Below are 16,521 nucleotides of genomic sequence, written 5' to 3'. Positions count from 1 at the left end.
CTCTTATTCCCACTGGAAGTTTATCCCTTATTTGTGGCCAAACATCCATGTCTCTGTTTCTAACTCCCCTGTCTCCGGGTTCTGCCGACCTGGTGAGAGCTGAGGATATCTGTATCTGTCTTCCTCCCTGAGCCCATGCAGTTCCATTAGCCCAAAACGTTTTTTCCTCTGGCATTTCAAGCATGTAAGACACTGTCCTTCTCTTTCAGGATAATTTCAGGTTAATTACTTATTTGACAAACCAGAATTCTCCAGCTTCACCAGAGGCATCTATTCACATGTCCCAGGATACACCTTACCCCATGAACCTCAGTGCCCTTGCTGTCTTCACTACATGCATTGAAGGCAACCCCAGTCCTGGTCACCTCTTCACAAGAAAAGGCTTTCCCAATTCAACCAAAACATTTCTGAATTGATCGATATAGCTTCAGGACTCACTCAGCTCCTCATTATCCATACTTGCTTCTTGAGTGTCATTATCTCATCCCGTCCTCAAAACAGCTGTTTTGCAATTCTTTTCTCTCAATTCTGAAATCTCAAAGTGAACAAAGCATGATGAAACAAAAAATTACCCTCTCAAAGTAGGTCTATTCACTTTTTGTTTGTTTATTTGTAGATAGAAAAGCCTAATCTGACCTGATTTATTTGGTACATTCATGCGAGGCTATTTATCAGTTCTTTGCTGTTTTGGTGTAGAGATATGAGTGTGGTTTATCATGGGGCATATCATGCAATGCCCTGAAGGTGTCATTGAAAGAATGAGCAGTTTGTGGGTTATGATTTGGAGGTGAGATGTCCCCCAAAAGTTCATGTGTGAGACAATGCAAGATGGTTCAGAGGAAAAATTATTGGGTTGTGAGAGTCTTAACACACTCAGTGATTTAATTCCCTGATGAGGATTAACTGAGTGGTAACTGAAGTGGTAGAGTGTGGCCGAAGAAGGTGGGAATTAGGGCATGGCTTTGGTGTATATATTTGTATCCGGAGGGTGGAGTCTCTCTCTGCTTCTTGCTAATCATGATGCGAACTGCTTCCCTCTGCCACACACTCCGCCATGATGTTCAGCCTCATCTTCAGCCCTGAGGAATGGAGCCAGCCTTCTATGGACTAAGACCTCTGAAACCATGAGCCCTCAAATAAACTTTTCCTCCTCTATAATTGTTCTGGTCAGATACTTTAGTCACAGCAGAGAAAAAGCTGACAAAAATAGTGTTCATTATATTACCTCTGAAGATCTGCACATTCTGAATTCTGGAATGCTTCCCAGCTCCAGGGTTCAGGGTTATAGAGCTGTAGCAGAACAAACATTGCTGGTTTCCACATTGACCAATGGGGAAACTAGGGCTCAGTGGACATAAGCCACTCAGCTTACAGCATAACCCTGATGAACCCATATTAGGACTGAGACTTAGATTCTCTGATTCTACCTGGGGCATGATCCACTCCTAACAGGCACTTAATGTGGACGCTTCCTGCAGGGTGGAAAGAGATGAGAAAGTGGATTCCCTTACCCCAAGCCATTAAATTTATTAATTTTTCAAAGAGAAATAGATTCCTGGAAAATATGAAATTTTTTAGAGTGATATACACACATAGATAATAACTTATATAGTACTTAAGGCCCAAAAGCCATGAAATTATATATATTGTGGAATTTGTTATAAATTTTATATATATTTCTGTTCTACTTAGATATTACCCTTCTAACACAGATCCGAGTTGAGTTCTCCAAAGCAGTGTTTCCATTCTTTCATTCAATGAGTGCTTTTTGTATTCCTTAAATGTGCTGGGACTAAACATAGAGTAGGGGACAAGACAATTATCACCCTGCCTTATGGAAGTCCACTCCAGTGTTTTAACTCAGTTATTGGAAACTGGTAACACATCAGACATGAAGATTTGGCACCTGGCTCAGGTTTCAAAAGTCTATTTAACCCATTATGCATTTAAAATGTATTATTAACAGTGCCATGGTTCTACCATGGGTGTACTATTTCAATGAGAAGACAGGTCAGTTCTTAGTATATGTCTGAACATAGTTGTCCATTTGGATGAGAATAGAAATGCCCTGACGAGAAGCTGCTTTTACTAGTTATGAATAGAACTAGGACTAGTCATGCTTTACTTCTCCCTCACCGTGGTACTTTCTTCTTCCACCAATGGTGTCCACTCAGTTCACACTCATGGACACATGCAAGCATACATCCAATTATAAGACAAATCCTAGTGATTCAATTTCTTTAATATTTCAATCTGCTCCTAACTGCAGCCATTACTCTAGTTCAGGTTGTGACAACCCAACACTTGGAACCACTTCAGCCAAATTATTATTTTAAAATTCAAGTGTTCTTATCACACACACCAAAAAATGATAAATTGGTGAGTAGTGGACAGGTCAATTGACTTGACTGAATTTTTGTATAATGTATACATAAATCAAAATATTGCTCTCTACTCCACAAATATACATGATTATTATTTGTTAATTTATTAGAGTGGTTTTTAAAAACTCCCCAATGTCATTTTCTCGTAACCCTTTAATGTTGTCCCACTTTCCTTTTAATGAAAATCCAAACTCCTTCACTCAACACACAAAATCTTTTGAAACCTGGCCCCATCAATCTTCCTGGACTGATTTCCTGCCACTCTTTTCTCTGTATCACCCACAGCCCCCTCCCACACAGCCTTCAGTCTGACACACTCAGTTATTTTCGGGTCCCCCAGTTCCTCCTTAGAGCATGCTCTTACCTCTACTCAAGGAGTCCTCATGCCCTTCCTGCCTCAAGACTGAAGCAGAAATGGCTTCTCTGACTTCTGTACTATGTGCAGCATTCTGACAGAGCATGGGCTTTGTAGCCAAACTGCTTGAGTTTGAATCCCTTGTTCACCACCTATTAGCCTTAATTTAATAGGTGAGTTACTTAACCTTCCTGTGACTAGTTGTAAGTACCAACATCATGACATTATTTGGATGACTGAATTGCATACATATAAAGCACTTAGCCCATCCCTGGACTCTTACAAAGCATTCAGAAATATTAATATTTTTAAGGATTAACTAGCTATTGAGAGTGAACCAATTCCATGCTAGGCACATAAACAAAGTGTAAAGGACGTTTCTATCCCTTATAAGCTAGCAAAGGAGAAGGAAATATATTATTAAAATATAAAAATGACAACTCTTTTCATGATAGGAACAAAATACTGGGTAGCAAAATGAAAAGGATCTATCCCTCTGCCCCAACAGCTGGCCTGAGGCTGATTATATGATTTGAGAGGCAGGAAAGCAGAGGTATCTTTTGACTTCTTGACAGCCTGGGTCCTCTGAACCCATAGCTTTTTGGTGTGAGAGGTAGAAGGTGGTGGGTGTAGAAGAAGAGGTTATTGGAGTTCATCCTCTCCCACATTCTCATTCTTAAGAGGAGTAGGAAACTAGGTGAAGGCTCATAGGTGGATCTAAGCAACTTTCAGTTGAATGAAAATTGGGAAATAGAAGAGGGAAATCTCAAACCCTTAGAGGGAAAGTAGAGCCCCTCCAGAAACCCCAATCAGAAAACCATCTAACCTTTACTTATTACCCAGTTAGGATTAGGAATAAGGTCAGAAATATCTATAAGCAGACTCTCAAATCTGAAGACTTCCTATAAACTGTCACACCATAGTTAATATGTATGATACTTATAGTAATGATTAGAGGATCCATGAAGTACTTCTTGCTGATTTCAAACCTGCATTTGGCACTATTCAGATGTACTCCACAGTAACCATGAGACTCAAAGCCTTGTAGCACACACTTCTCTTCCCTGTTACAATAGTATATTTATCATCTCAAGATTTGATTTTTTCTCATTATTTTATAATTTAAGACAGTATTCAGAATCTAAAATCCAGTTTCTCTGATTCTAGGTGACATATGGATATGTATTATATATTATACAGTATATTTCATTTAAAGATCATGTATAAAGGTAATCACAACATAATTAACTATAGTTTTTTTTTCTTAATGACAAACATCTGAGAAATATTTTAGTCCTAAAGATTTAACTGCAAATTCAAACAATTTTGAGAATTAGTCAGAAGTACTTGAAATATACTTTCCCAGGTTCACCACTAGTTTCTTGTCCTCAACATTCAAATGAAATTTTTGGCTTACATACTTTAATAGTTTTTCAGGTTCTACTTATTTCATTTGCCTTTATAGTAAGCCAAAACTAATCCCTCAATTCATCCAATTGTCTAGCGCATATTTTTATAGTATTTACAGATTTACAGATTGGTTTTTTGCATGTTAATTTTAGTTCCTTACTTGCTAGTCAGGGTATTTAAAATCTCAGAGGTGACAGTCTTGATATCATAGCAATCAAATATATTTTGCTTGCACGTAACTCCTCACATTCACAGAGCTTGCTTTTTATTCCATCAGAAGTAGAAATAAGACAGCAGCCTATTTTTATGTAAATCTCAGCTTACTTTTTATCTGGTGTATGGAAAATGAATGTTAAGTGGTAAATAAGTGTTGTTCTTGATTTCATAGATGACAATGTCCAGTGAAAGTGTTTTTGCTCTTCTTCCTGATGAATGAAGTGCCATATACTTATCAGGTGTGCAATATACTTATCAGGGGGTCATGCTGGAGAGAAATGGTCTCCATGTGAAATCAGCTGGGGCTGCACTTCAAGGATAAGGTAAATGAGGCAGTGATGAAGGAGCTGTTATTCACAGCCAAACCATCAATTGGCCATTGTGCTGAGGGCAGCTGAGTTACTGAGCGTATTCTGATCTTAACTGCATGTACCAGCTGGTCCCGAACACTGAGGCTGTTGTTACTTACATCACATTTGTGACTCCCTAATGTTACCCATTCAAGGACGTCAACTACAGGATAAATTCTGTGTTCCTGTTGATGTAATCTTTTGTTGGGTACCCATCAAGGATATTGTAAAGAAAATGGATGTTTGTGCTTCATTTTTCAAATACAATAAGCACCATTATCTCCATGCCCATGTTATGCAATTGAATTTATTATTTCTCTCAGCAAATACCTATTTTTAATACAAATAAATCATTTCAATTCTTTATGTTTATTCTAGTCACAGAGAAAACAAAAGTCTTCACATACCCTATGACAGTAATAAAGTGGACACTCCTTCTATGATTTCTATGCCAAATCCCACAAAGTGAATGTTATGATTATTTTCATTTTACCAATGATATATCTAAGATTCTCAGAAGTTTAGTAATTTGATTAAGGTCATGGGACTAATTGGGGATAGATTGACCTTCTAACCCAGATTGTTAAACTCATAAAATACAAAATAGTTGGTTAATTTTAATGAAGGTAAAATTTTTTAAAAGTAACTATTATGATAATTAGAATCTGAAAAAAGTATAGACTGTGATAGTTTAAGTCAGAAAATTCAAAATAGCTTCATAATGATATTTTATTACAGAATATGCTATTGGAAATAGTAATATATTTATAGAAAGATGAGATAAAAAAAGATACAGCTAAATATCTGACAAAGCACAGATATCCTAAAATATTGTTTAGATTCAGTTACTAACTCCAAACAATGTGACAAATAATATAAAGTACCAATAAGTGATGAAATATGTATAATCTTTTGGGAACATTTACTGATTATTTTTCATTTCTCTTAAGTTTTGATGCACTCAATTAGGTCAGCATGTCCCATAGAAATATGAAGTGAACTACTTTTCTAATAGTCACAATTTTAAAAGGTAGAAGGAATAACATTAATTTTAAAAATACATTTTGTTTACCCAGTATATCCAAACTATTATCATTTCAACAGGTATCAATTTAAAGTTAATTATATTTTATTCCTTTTTTCAGTTTTCTAAATCCAGTATATATTTGACATCTTAATTAAGTATTAAATTTTTACCTGAAATACTTGATCTTGATCTGCATTTGGATTTCATAAAATTCACAGTGTGAATATATATGTGTATATATATATATATATATATATATATATATATACCCACATAATTAGTTTCAAATACCTTAAAGTTTTGTAATAATCTATTTAAGTACTAGTTTTGAGACTTAAGCTTAATTGAAAACAGAATTAGAAATTTAGTACCACAGTGGCAGTAGCCACATTTCAATTGTTTAGTATCTACAACAGCTAGTGGCTATCATATTGGATTCAGTGCCTCAGAGAAGGGCAGGTCTGAGGATGACAAGAGACAATAACAATCAGAAAAAGAAGCTGGCATTTACGTCAGTGTTAAATGAGGCTAGCCTTGTCAAGAAAGAACAAGGACTTCTAAATTCCAAAGCTACTTCTACATATCAAAAGCAAAATGTGAAGATCTAAGTATTGTCAATAATAGGAAAATGGATGTTTGTGCTTGATATTTCAAACTCATTGGGAACCTTCATCACCGTGCCCATAATAGAAAGAACACTGGACCTAATATAAGGTACAGGATGACACCACCAACCTAGAGGAGGGGAGGAGACTGGAGGAGAGGAAAAGGGGGAGGAGGGCAAAATGGCAGCTGTGTACACTTTGGTTAGAAACCCTTTAGAAGGAAGTTGGTCATTGAATATAAAAAAATGTCGAGGAGCTTGTAGCTCACTTCTAGTTTGAAACTGGGAGAACTTCCCCTCTCAATCCATGGCAGGCAGGTCAGAAAGCAGAAAGGACAACTGCTATGACTCAGCAGAGCTGAAAGGGCATAGCCCACCTGGGACTAGAAAGAAGGAGTGCTGGAGATTAAAGGGTCTGAATTCACCTGTGAGTTTAGACGGATCAAGTCAGCCTGGGGCCACAAAGACAGGAGTAGTGGTTGTCAGTAGGGTATCAGTGACACAGCAACGGAGGCCAACAAAGACAGAGAGAGCACTTTGTCAGAGTCCTCCGTTCACTGCTCTGATGTTGCCTCCCCACCTCAGCCATGAGGTCTCGCAGGCCTCCATCTAGACCCCTGTGTTGTTCTGCCAGAAAAGGAACAGTGAGAAAAAGAGAAAAACTGAGAATGTATTCGGGATTCTTCCTTTCCCATGCTGTTCCTACTCTGAAAGGCAGGTGCTCACAATGAAGTTTAGATCCACTATGGAAAATAGAGTAGCTTCAGGCTTTATATAATCCAGAATGTAGTAAATTAAATTAATGACTTCTGAGGGGGCAAAAATATGTGATACTTTTCTTCACCTATCGTAAGGCCCATGACAGTGCTCCTATAACAAAGGAGAGGCTCACAAAAAGAAAAGCATAAAAATTGTATTGAATCAAAGTTTTAAGTTACATGGGAGACTTCGGAACTGAGGACCCAGTGATTCAGGGAAAACAGTCTATTTTTATGCTCAGATTCAGTGCAGAATAAACAACCATGTAGATGTGATTGCATAGAGGGGTATGATCTAATGTGACAGACTCTGTTAGATTCTTCTTGGTTTCAGCAGTATTCCTTTCTTTATGGTATTGGCCAGGACCCCTTTGTAAGGAGGGTTTCACAGTATAAAGGGGATAATGACTTTTCTAGGTTTTATGACCCACCTTGAGGAAGAAAAATTCTGATTTCTATGAATTGTTTCAGGGGTAGGGGGAAGCAAAGGGGAGACGGGAGGGCAGGAAAAGGTCAGAGAGAAATCATGCTTCTGAAACCTTCTAATTTCCTTTACTTCAAAGTATTAAGAATGCCAAAATGCTATGCTTTGGTGTATAATTTTCTGAACCCTAACACTTCAATATACTATCATTTATTATACTACTATCACCACCTCCCCTGAGAGGTCTGAATTATGTGAATATAAATATGTTTTCTAAAATCCTTGGTCTTTCCACTACTGCAGGGCCTTCCATCATAACTGTTATTACATGCACTACCAGATACCTTTGATAGCAATCTGGAAAACCTAGCAATGTGGATAAGAATATCAGGTATGAATACAATGATAAGACGTTCAGAACACTGCACATTGGCTTGGTAAATAAACCCCTCATTTTTTTTTTTACTGTCACTTTACCAAGTTGCATACAGATCTCTTCTGGAGTGCCAGAGGATCACATCCTTGAAGTTGTCTTATTTGGGGGAAATCTGTCTATAAACCAGAAAACTAATATGACAGATATCAATGTAAAAATTGAAAGTGATCTTGACAGGATGGGATGTTGTTTTGAATGCAATAGGAAATTTCAATTTTTGAAGAGTCTCAGAAGTCCAGGATAAGGGAAAATAGGTAGGCATTGATCCATGTAAACAAGTCATGGAAGACTTAGTTTCTTTTTACCACCATAGATATAAATATAATATGACCAATAATGTTTTGAGGTTATGTTTTAAAAAATAAGTTATGTGCTTTATTAGATTGTATTAATCAAAGTTATCAATTTAAGAGATCAGTTTAAAGATAATCCAGTCCTAACCTGGCTAAGATATTGAGTAAAGTACAGAGTGCAATACGGAACAGTCCACCTGACTCTGGGTGGGGCAGAGGATCTGTATTCTGCAGAGCTTAATTTGGGGCTCTGAATTTTTGGAGAAGAATGAGCATATGTTAAAGTCTCTATTTTGCCGAAGAATCTGGCCACTGCATTATTCTCACATCAATAGATGAAATCTAACTTGTGAATCTGTAGGAAGAAAGAGGTAAATGATAAAAGTGTACATAATAATCACCAGCAAATAAACAATTATGGATAATTTCAGTTGCAGTATTTAAAAAAGGAGAAAAATGTCAAAATAACATAGTGAAAAATGAAGAAGCATGAAAACAAGAGAAGGAATAAAGTCCTCCAAATGCTCAGCTACAGGACCATCTTAAACCTACCAATCTTCATTCACCAGGTTCTGCCCCCAGTATGAAGATTCTGGGCCTGTTATGTTTTCATGTTCTGGCTCTGACTTAACCCCTACAGTTCCTGAGAACTCACTGTAGATATTACTGCACTCAGTACTCTACCTTTGCCCTAGAATTTAATCCTTCCAACACCATGTGGCAGTATTATAATGATCACTTGCATTTGATACCTAGATAACCTTACATGAGTTGAACACTTCACACCGTGGCAGTGCTGGGATTCAAACCCAAATCCTTCTGGTTCCAAAGCAGAGTTCCTAATCACTATGCCATGGTTATCTCTTCCTATGGAAATTTTTATAAATATTAATTCAGTTACACATTAAATAGATATTGAGTGTAATAGTTTTCTATTGACATAATGACAAATTACCACAAATGTAGTGATTTGAAACATCACAGATTTATAAGAGTTCTGTATCTCAGAGTCCAACATGGGTCTCCCTGGACTAAAGTCAAGTTGTCATCCAGCTGCAAACCTCAGGGTGTTCTGAGGAAGAATTCATTGGTCACCTTTTCCAGCTCTAGAGCTACCTCTGCATTCTTCCCTCCATCTTCACAGGCAGTACCATTGCATATCCATATCTCTTTCTGACTATAGCCAGGGAAGAATCTGTACTTTGAAGGACTCGTTTGATTAGAGAACACATTCAAAGGAAATAGTATGGAACCCAAAATAGGTTCCTAGGATGAATGCATGGACATCTTTAGGGGGCTGACATTCTTCCTAGCACAAGTGCCTACTCTGTAACAAGCATTGCTCCTGACAAAGAGGACAAAGACAAGCTAGTGTGTTAGTCAGCTTTTTATTGTTGTGACCAAAGGATCTTCCAATAAAAACTCAGAGGAGGAAAAAAACTTATCTTAGCTTACAGTTTTAGAGGTTTAGTCCAATGGGGACCAGCTCCATTGCTCTAGGCCCAAAGTGAGCCAGAACATTATGGTGGAAGGGCCTGGCAGAGGAAAGCTGCTCCAGTCATGGTGACCAGGAAGCAGAGAGAGAAGGTGGAAGGGCCATAGGGAAGATGAACCTTTCCAGGGTACACCCCCAGTGACCCACCTCCTTCACCTTCAGCCATGCTCCATTTCCCTACAAGTTACCACCCAGTCAGTCCACTTGAACTAAGATGGACTGATGGATTACTGCTCTCATAATCCAATCATTTCATCTCTGAATATTCCTGCATTAACACAGGAACTTTTGGATGACACCTCATATCCAAATCATAACAGCAAGTAAAAAAATACGTTTGCAAGATAATAACAGTGATAAGTACTTTCAGACAATAAGTACTTTCAAGAGTGATATGTACTTTCAGACAGAGTTCAAAATTTATTTTCACCCATCCATGCCATTCATGCTTCATTCATTTAATAATTTTTGAGTGGCTCCTGTGTAGAAGATCTTCTATGTATATCAGGGAGAGTAGTGACTGGATAGAAGTTCCGTGCTAATTGGCTATTCTAGTGGAGAGAATGATTAAACATAGGTACATGCAAATGGAAAACATGATTCAGGTAGTAACAAATGAAACAAAGAAAGTATTCTATGCTCTCTCCCTTGAATATCTGCATTTACCTTAATTCATGCTTTTGTTTAATAAATCTAGTGTTTATCTAGTGTTTACTATGGGTCAGGCACAGTGCAAAACACAAGGCATACAGTGAACAACCCAGACTTGGTTTCTATATCCTCACTCTAATGAAGAAAACAACTAAAATTAATAATAACCACAGATGATGGGAAGCACTCTGACAGAAGACAGACAGAGTTCTTTGAGAGCACATTATAGGATTACCTATGTTGTCCTGTGTCTAAGACAGCTCCCGTGGCCCTCTTTTCCCTTACCTGGAGCTGTAGTATTTATTCTTCAAAATCAAGCCTTAGCTGCCTTCTTGAAGAAACTCAACACTGATGCACAGGAGATGCTTAACAAACATTTGGGTTTTTAAAAAATTTATTTTAATAATAGTATTGTTTTATAAATAGTATAATAGATTCTCAATCTATTCAAAATATAGATCTTTATTATAGCAAGTGAGTTAACTCACATGACAGATATAATTTGGGCATAATGATTATATTTTAGTCAAAGTAAACAAATATGCAAAATATGTATGTTAATTATTGTATATTTGTATAAACAAAGAGAAAAATGTGCAAGAATATATACCAGGTTATTAACAAGCAGCAAATGATCAACTTTATCCTTCTGCACCTTAGTGCTAACAGTTATTTATGGAATAGGTGCCTGAGAACTACTAATATGGCTAAATGAGTTGGCCTGTAAGGCAGTGAGCTTCCACTAACCCTTGAGGACTGAGTGAATACTGTCCTGCTCAAATAATATCATCTTTCTGTTTGTGTTTATTTAAGCTACATTTTGACATCTGCTTAATCAAGATGGTTTCATAAGTGAATTAAAAACCAAGAAAGCATAAATAATAAATTCCTGTCCTGTATCCAGCTCACTTAATAGATTATTATGCCATAATTTCCTCTTCTGCAAATTAGGAATAATAGACTTTCTGTAAAGATAACACAATTAGCCTGGTTAAAATGCACTTGGTTTCATAAAGTACTACAGAGTTGCCAAGTACAAGTGAAAACTCTAATTTTTCTTTTGTTATATCCATGCTAGCTGATTATGCTCCAGAAAAATCTGTGCATTATAAATAACTGCTATGATCTGCCTTCAAGTTAAATCTTTCTTTATACATTCTTCTGTTGACAGGCATCTATGCTGATTTCATAATTTATATGCACAATGAAACCCATTACTCTGTATAATTGAAATGCACTAATAAAAAAAAATCTGTAACTTGAAATTCTCATAACCCTGGAAATTAAGTCACCTTCTCATCTTCCCTTTGCATCTGGACATGAAGTGGGATCTGATAGAGAAAAAAACATCAAATTCCAGGCTTTTTCTGATATAAAATCTTTTTCATTAGTTTTGAAAGTGGCCATATGGTGTCTTTGGGTCCCATATAAGCCTTGTTTAAATCATTAAGGTAGTTTAGGAGAAACTTCAGCACATTATAGTACAAGCTCACAGGTTACTATGAGTCTCCACAGTTTGAACAGGTAAAGGCTGAGCTGTATCTGAGATGGCCTTTGGGGATAAGGCAAAGCAAGCCTTTATCAAAGTCATATAGATTCTGTAGGAGGTTTTGTACATGAACCACACTTACCCTACTTTCCCATTTCTCGCTAAGGGTGGAGTATAAATGTAACCTCACTCCTGTGATATTATCGTGGCTTTGTTTCTCCTGTCTTTAATTCCAACTCTCTTATGTTTACTGATATTCAGTTTTTGTCCATCAACCATTGCTCTCAACAATAAATCAAGAAGAAAGGAAAAGTAAGAAATACTTAGGTGCTTAAGTACCTAAATATCTTCCCCTTAATTTCCATTTATATCTCTTCTTTCTCAACAATGCCATCCCAATAATCAAGCTGTATACTCTTCATAACAAGCTTTACCTTGGTTCTGTTTTCCCATTTTTAAGATGAAGAAGGTAACAATGGTAACTAAATTTCAGGGATTTTTTTAAAAAGAATTTAATTTGATAATGTAATATATTTAGAATTTTTCCCTGCATAGTGATCACTCATTAAATGATGACTGTAACTAATATTAGTGGTATTAATATTATTCCACTGTACCATATTTGTTTTGTCTTAGTAAGGATAGGCAATCTTTAGAGTTCTGACAGATGTGAAAAAAGGCTAAGGTAAGGAACTATCAATCAGTCCTCTAACTATATTAAAGGAAATCTTACAAGCAGCCCAAATCCCACTCTCCCTTCATACAGAGGAGACATCCAAGGAATAACTGCATTTGCTGCATCACTGGAAACCTGATGTGGCACGATACCCCTGCCTTGGTAGTCACGAAGGCAGAACTCTTGAATACATTTAGAATGACAAAACCATCTTTTTCTCTTTCTCATCTCTTCCTATTTCCCTGTCCTATGTGCTGATCCTTGTAACTGAAATTATTAAGCTCTACTGAGCACTGGCTTTGAATATACAGAACTAATTTTGAAGATCACAGGCCAACATGGGGACTATTTAGTTTTTTAGGTTTTTTTTTCCCTTTAAAATATTGGGAACCAGGATAGATTGCAAAGGGTTAGGACTTGGCTAGAGACAAAAATTGTATCATTTGTACTCTTTAAATATTCATACTGCCTCTTCTGGCAGCTAACAGGGCTTCACACTTTGCCTAGAGAGGGGAAAAACACAAAAAAGATAATTACAAAAGTTCGTAGTGTTCTAAAATGGTTGCTGTGATCTAAAAACTTAAATATTTTGGTCTACTCCCCTAGGCAAATGCATTTTTTATTCAACTCATGGCAATAGTCAGGTGATTATATACATTTCTAGGTATCTTTCTGGGCATATTATCATTACTGCATACTTACTGACATTAAAACCATAAAATTTGATTGTGCTGGTAAAGCTATCTCTTTTGTAATTACTTTCCTATTGACTATAATAATAATTGACACCTTTAGTCGTCACATTTGCTTATGAAGTAATACATGATTTAAATATGAGCAGGTGAACTCTAGAGCAAGTCAGATTAGGAATAGGAACAAATGATTCTTGAGTATGGTGGCACATAATTTTTCATTCAGTACAATCAAATAACACTACATAGTCTTCATTAATGTGTGTGAACATGCCAAAAATATAAGTATCTATTTATTAGCTGATACATTTCCATCATATTTTTTTTGTTTTTGTCGTCCTAATTTTTGGCTGATAAATTTACAGAAAGTAATTTCACCATTTCAGATAAAAACATAAAAATAGACCTTGGCACTGTATTGACTCTTAAATTCCTTCTTCAAAGTAATATCTGTTTGTTGGAAATTGCTCCATTTTATTTTTTTAAGCAATATTCACAGTTCTTATTTTATCCAGCATGCGTCCTTTCATTATGACATATAACAGTGAAAACATTTTAGACATTATCAGTTTTCCCCTTCTAAAAATATTGTTAAGATCACGCTAAAATGTAAATTCAGATAATACAAGAAAAGGTATGTTAACAATTTTTTTCTTTTCAAAAAGGCTACCTAGAATATCTGTGCTCATTGTTCCTAGGTGATAATAATTGGCCAATAGTAAGAAATGGTCATGGCGAGTAAGTAAAATTAAATAATATCTAATCTTAAATTGTGCTTTAATGAAACTTCAGTCAAAAAAATTCTTAAACTACATTAATTGAGCCATATAGTTGTATATATGTCTGTAATATTTATGTGTACATACATGTAATATGCTATGCATAGAAAAAAAGAAAATACCATCAAGGAAGGTCATGTTTTTTTACTCTTTCAGATGTACATTACCAACACAATCAAAGCCAAAGGAACCAGACTTGCCAAGCCAGTTCTATGCCTGGGATTAATGTGTTTGGCTTTTCTTACTGGACTCAACAGAGTAGCAGAATATCGAAATCATTGGTCAGATGTGATAGCAGGCTTTCTGGTTGGAATATCTATAGCAGTATTTCTGGTAAGTCAAATTTATGTAGATACTATTGGGTTTTAATTAACATGAAAAACTGCCTATAAGAAAATACAAGAGAGAATTACTGAGTTTGTCTAAATGTGGCATATCACATGATCATACTTAATATTTTAAGTCATTCATTTCTTTTTCCTCTCACATATGTTCTGCTTAATGTCAGGTTGGGGGATGAAAAAATTAATTCTACACTTAAAGATGAATAAAGTATTTTCAGATAAAATGTATCAGGGCTAAAATCAGTCCTCCCTGGATAGATATAAAACTGGACTGACCGTATGGATATTTAAACAATTTCCTCTGGGCAGTTTATGTCTGGAGTATCTGAACAGTGCCTATTTGAATAATCTAGTGCCTTGCCCCATGCTTTCCAGGAACCAACAAGTCACAGGTGCTCTGACAGTGCCCGCTTGTGAGAAGGGTCATTACATTTCTATAACTAAAAATTTGTGGAGAGCTTCCAAGGAAATGCCACCTCAAGTCATATTTCACCATATAGGGCAGAGAATTCTCACGAAGTGAGCCTGCCATCCATATTCCTATTTTAAAGTAACCTTGGAATATTTCTATAAGTTCTGGTGGTTGAAAAAATGTATTTGAGTCCAATATTAGAGTGTATCAATCCATTATAATTGTAGGTATATAACTTTCACCTGGATGACAAATTGTAGAGACTATAAATCAAAGATTATTTTTGCATGGACACATTATAATTTATAAGAAATACTTTATTTCCATTTTGATTGCATTTGAATTGCTTCTCACTCTAACCTGTCCTTCCTCAATCTCCTTCCACTATTCAATAACCAGTAAGTAACCAAAAAATGTATTTGAATCTTTCTAGTGAGCAAATGTTTAAGCACAACTTATGCACCTGCATATTTATTAGGTTATTTCTTCTGGAATCTCTTGTGGTAAAATGGTGACCATAATCTCATCTCTATTCTACATCCTGTGCATGTGTGGGTTTTGTTTGTTTTTGTTTTTCTGTTTTTTGGTGATTTCACTCACTCTGAATCTCAAGGTCTGGGAGTCTTAGGACCACCCTCTGTTAAGAAAAAAAAAATCTGTGTTAAAATTAACCAAGCTTATTTGAGAAAAAAAAAAAAAAGAAGTACTAAAACTGGATAGCATCTCAGAACAAAGTTGGTTCAGAATGCCCCAACATACCATGGGTACAGGTTATATTTACACCCAGGGAACAGGAAGTGAACAGTGCCTTGGTCATGTTTTGGCAGTGTTCAGCCTCTGATTGGCTGGAGGTTCAGCTGTTGTGAATGGTTAGATTCCATTCCTTGGTACAGTCCTATAGATTACATTGCAATTTGTTTATATATCAAGATAGGCTACAGTTCACTAAATCCAGAGGCCACTTTGGGTCAAATTTTATCCAAGTACAGAAATAGCCTTAAGCTGAATTTATCAATTTAACACCTTTCTCTTGCTCTTAGAGACATCCTGCGGCCTCCTGAAAAAGAGCCCACACTTGAGCCAAAACCTTTTCCTCGCTTTCATTCACCGCATTTTTAAACTAACGTTTCAAAGAAACAAACCAAACAAAAAAACCACCTTAAGCAAATCTTAAAGTATTCCCAGGCAAGGCAAAGAACACACCAACAGTCAAAATTTCAGAGCACAGGAACCAGATGTGACTGCTGTGCTTCAGCTTCTCAGGCCAGATCATCTTCTCCAGCATCTCATTAGCCTTCCTATTGACCTTACTGTGGCTGCTGCCATCTTCCCTCTAGTCTCTAGCAAACTTCCTAACACCTTGCAAAGTCAAAACAGGAACCCTGGCACCTTCCTAGCTACCTACCAGGTAGAGAATCCTGTGGTGAGGGTTGAGCTCTATAGTGGATCCTCCTTGTGTTCAAGACCTTTGTGTTGTACAGACTCAGAACATTCCAAGAGGGCTCATGGAACATTCCCCCATGCCCAGGAAAAGGACTTCAGGAAAAAGTCATGCAAAATCAATACTTTCACCATATAATAACTACACATGCATTTATGTGTTTATTCACAGTAGTTTGTGAGTGTGAGTGCCTACAGGTAACAACCACTGTGCCAAGAACTGGAGATACAAGGAAGTTCAAATAAACATGGCCTATCTCTAGTAGGAGTTACAGTCTGGTTTAGG

The 16,521-nt window shown here is 36.5% G+C and overlaps 1 protein-coding gene across 1 annotated transcript in view; it reads left to right on the top strand.

Annotated features, from left to right (window-relative positions):
- The window catches only part of Plppr5 (phospholipid phosphatase related 5), a 116,833-nt gene that overhangs the window by 73,182 nt on the left and 27,130 nt on the right, over positions 1-16,521 (top strand). The window contains exon 4 of the mRNA XM_027935251.3: positions 14,196-14,372. Coding sequence (XP_027791052.1) covers positions 14,196-14,372 — 177 coding nt within the window. The remainder of the gene's footprint in view (positions 1-14,195; positions 14,373-16,521) is intronic.

This window comes from Marmota flaviventris, chromosome 10 (assembly GCF_047511675.1).
Source record: "Marmota flaviventris isolate mMarFla1 chromosome 10, mMarFla1.hap1, whole genome shotgun sequence".
NCBI lineage: Eukaryota > Metazoa > Chordata > Mammalia > Rodentia > Sciuridae > Marmota > Marmota flaviventris.
The sequence above is the reverse complement of the archived record's forward strand: the minus strand, read 5'-3'. Positions and strand labels throughout refer to the sequence as shown.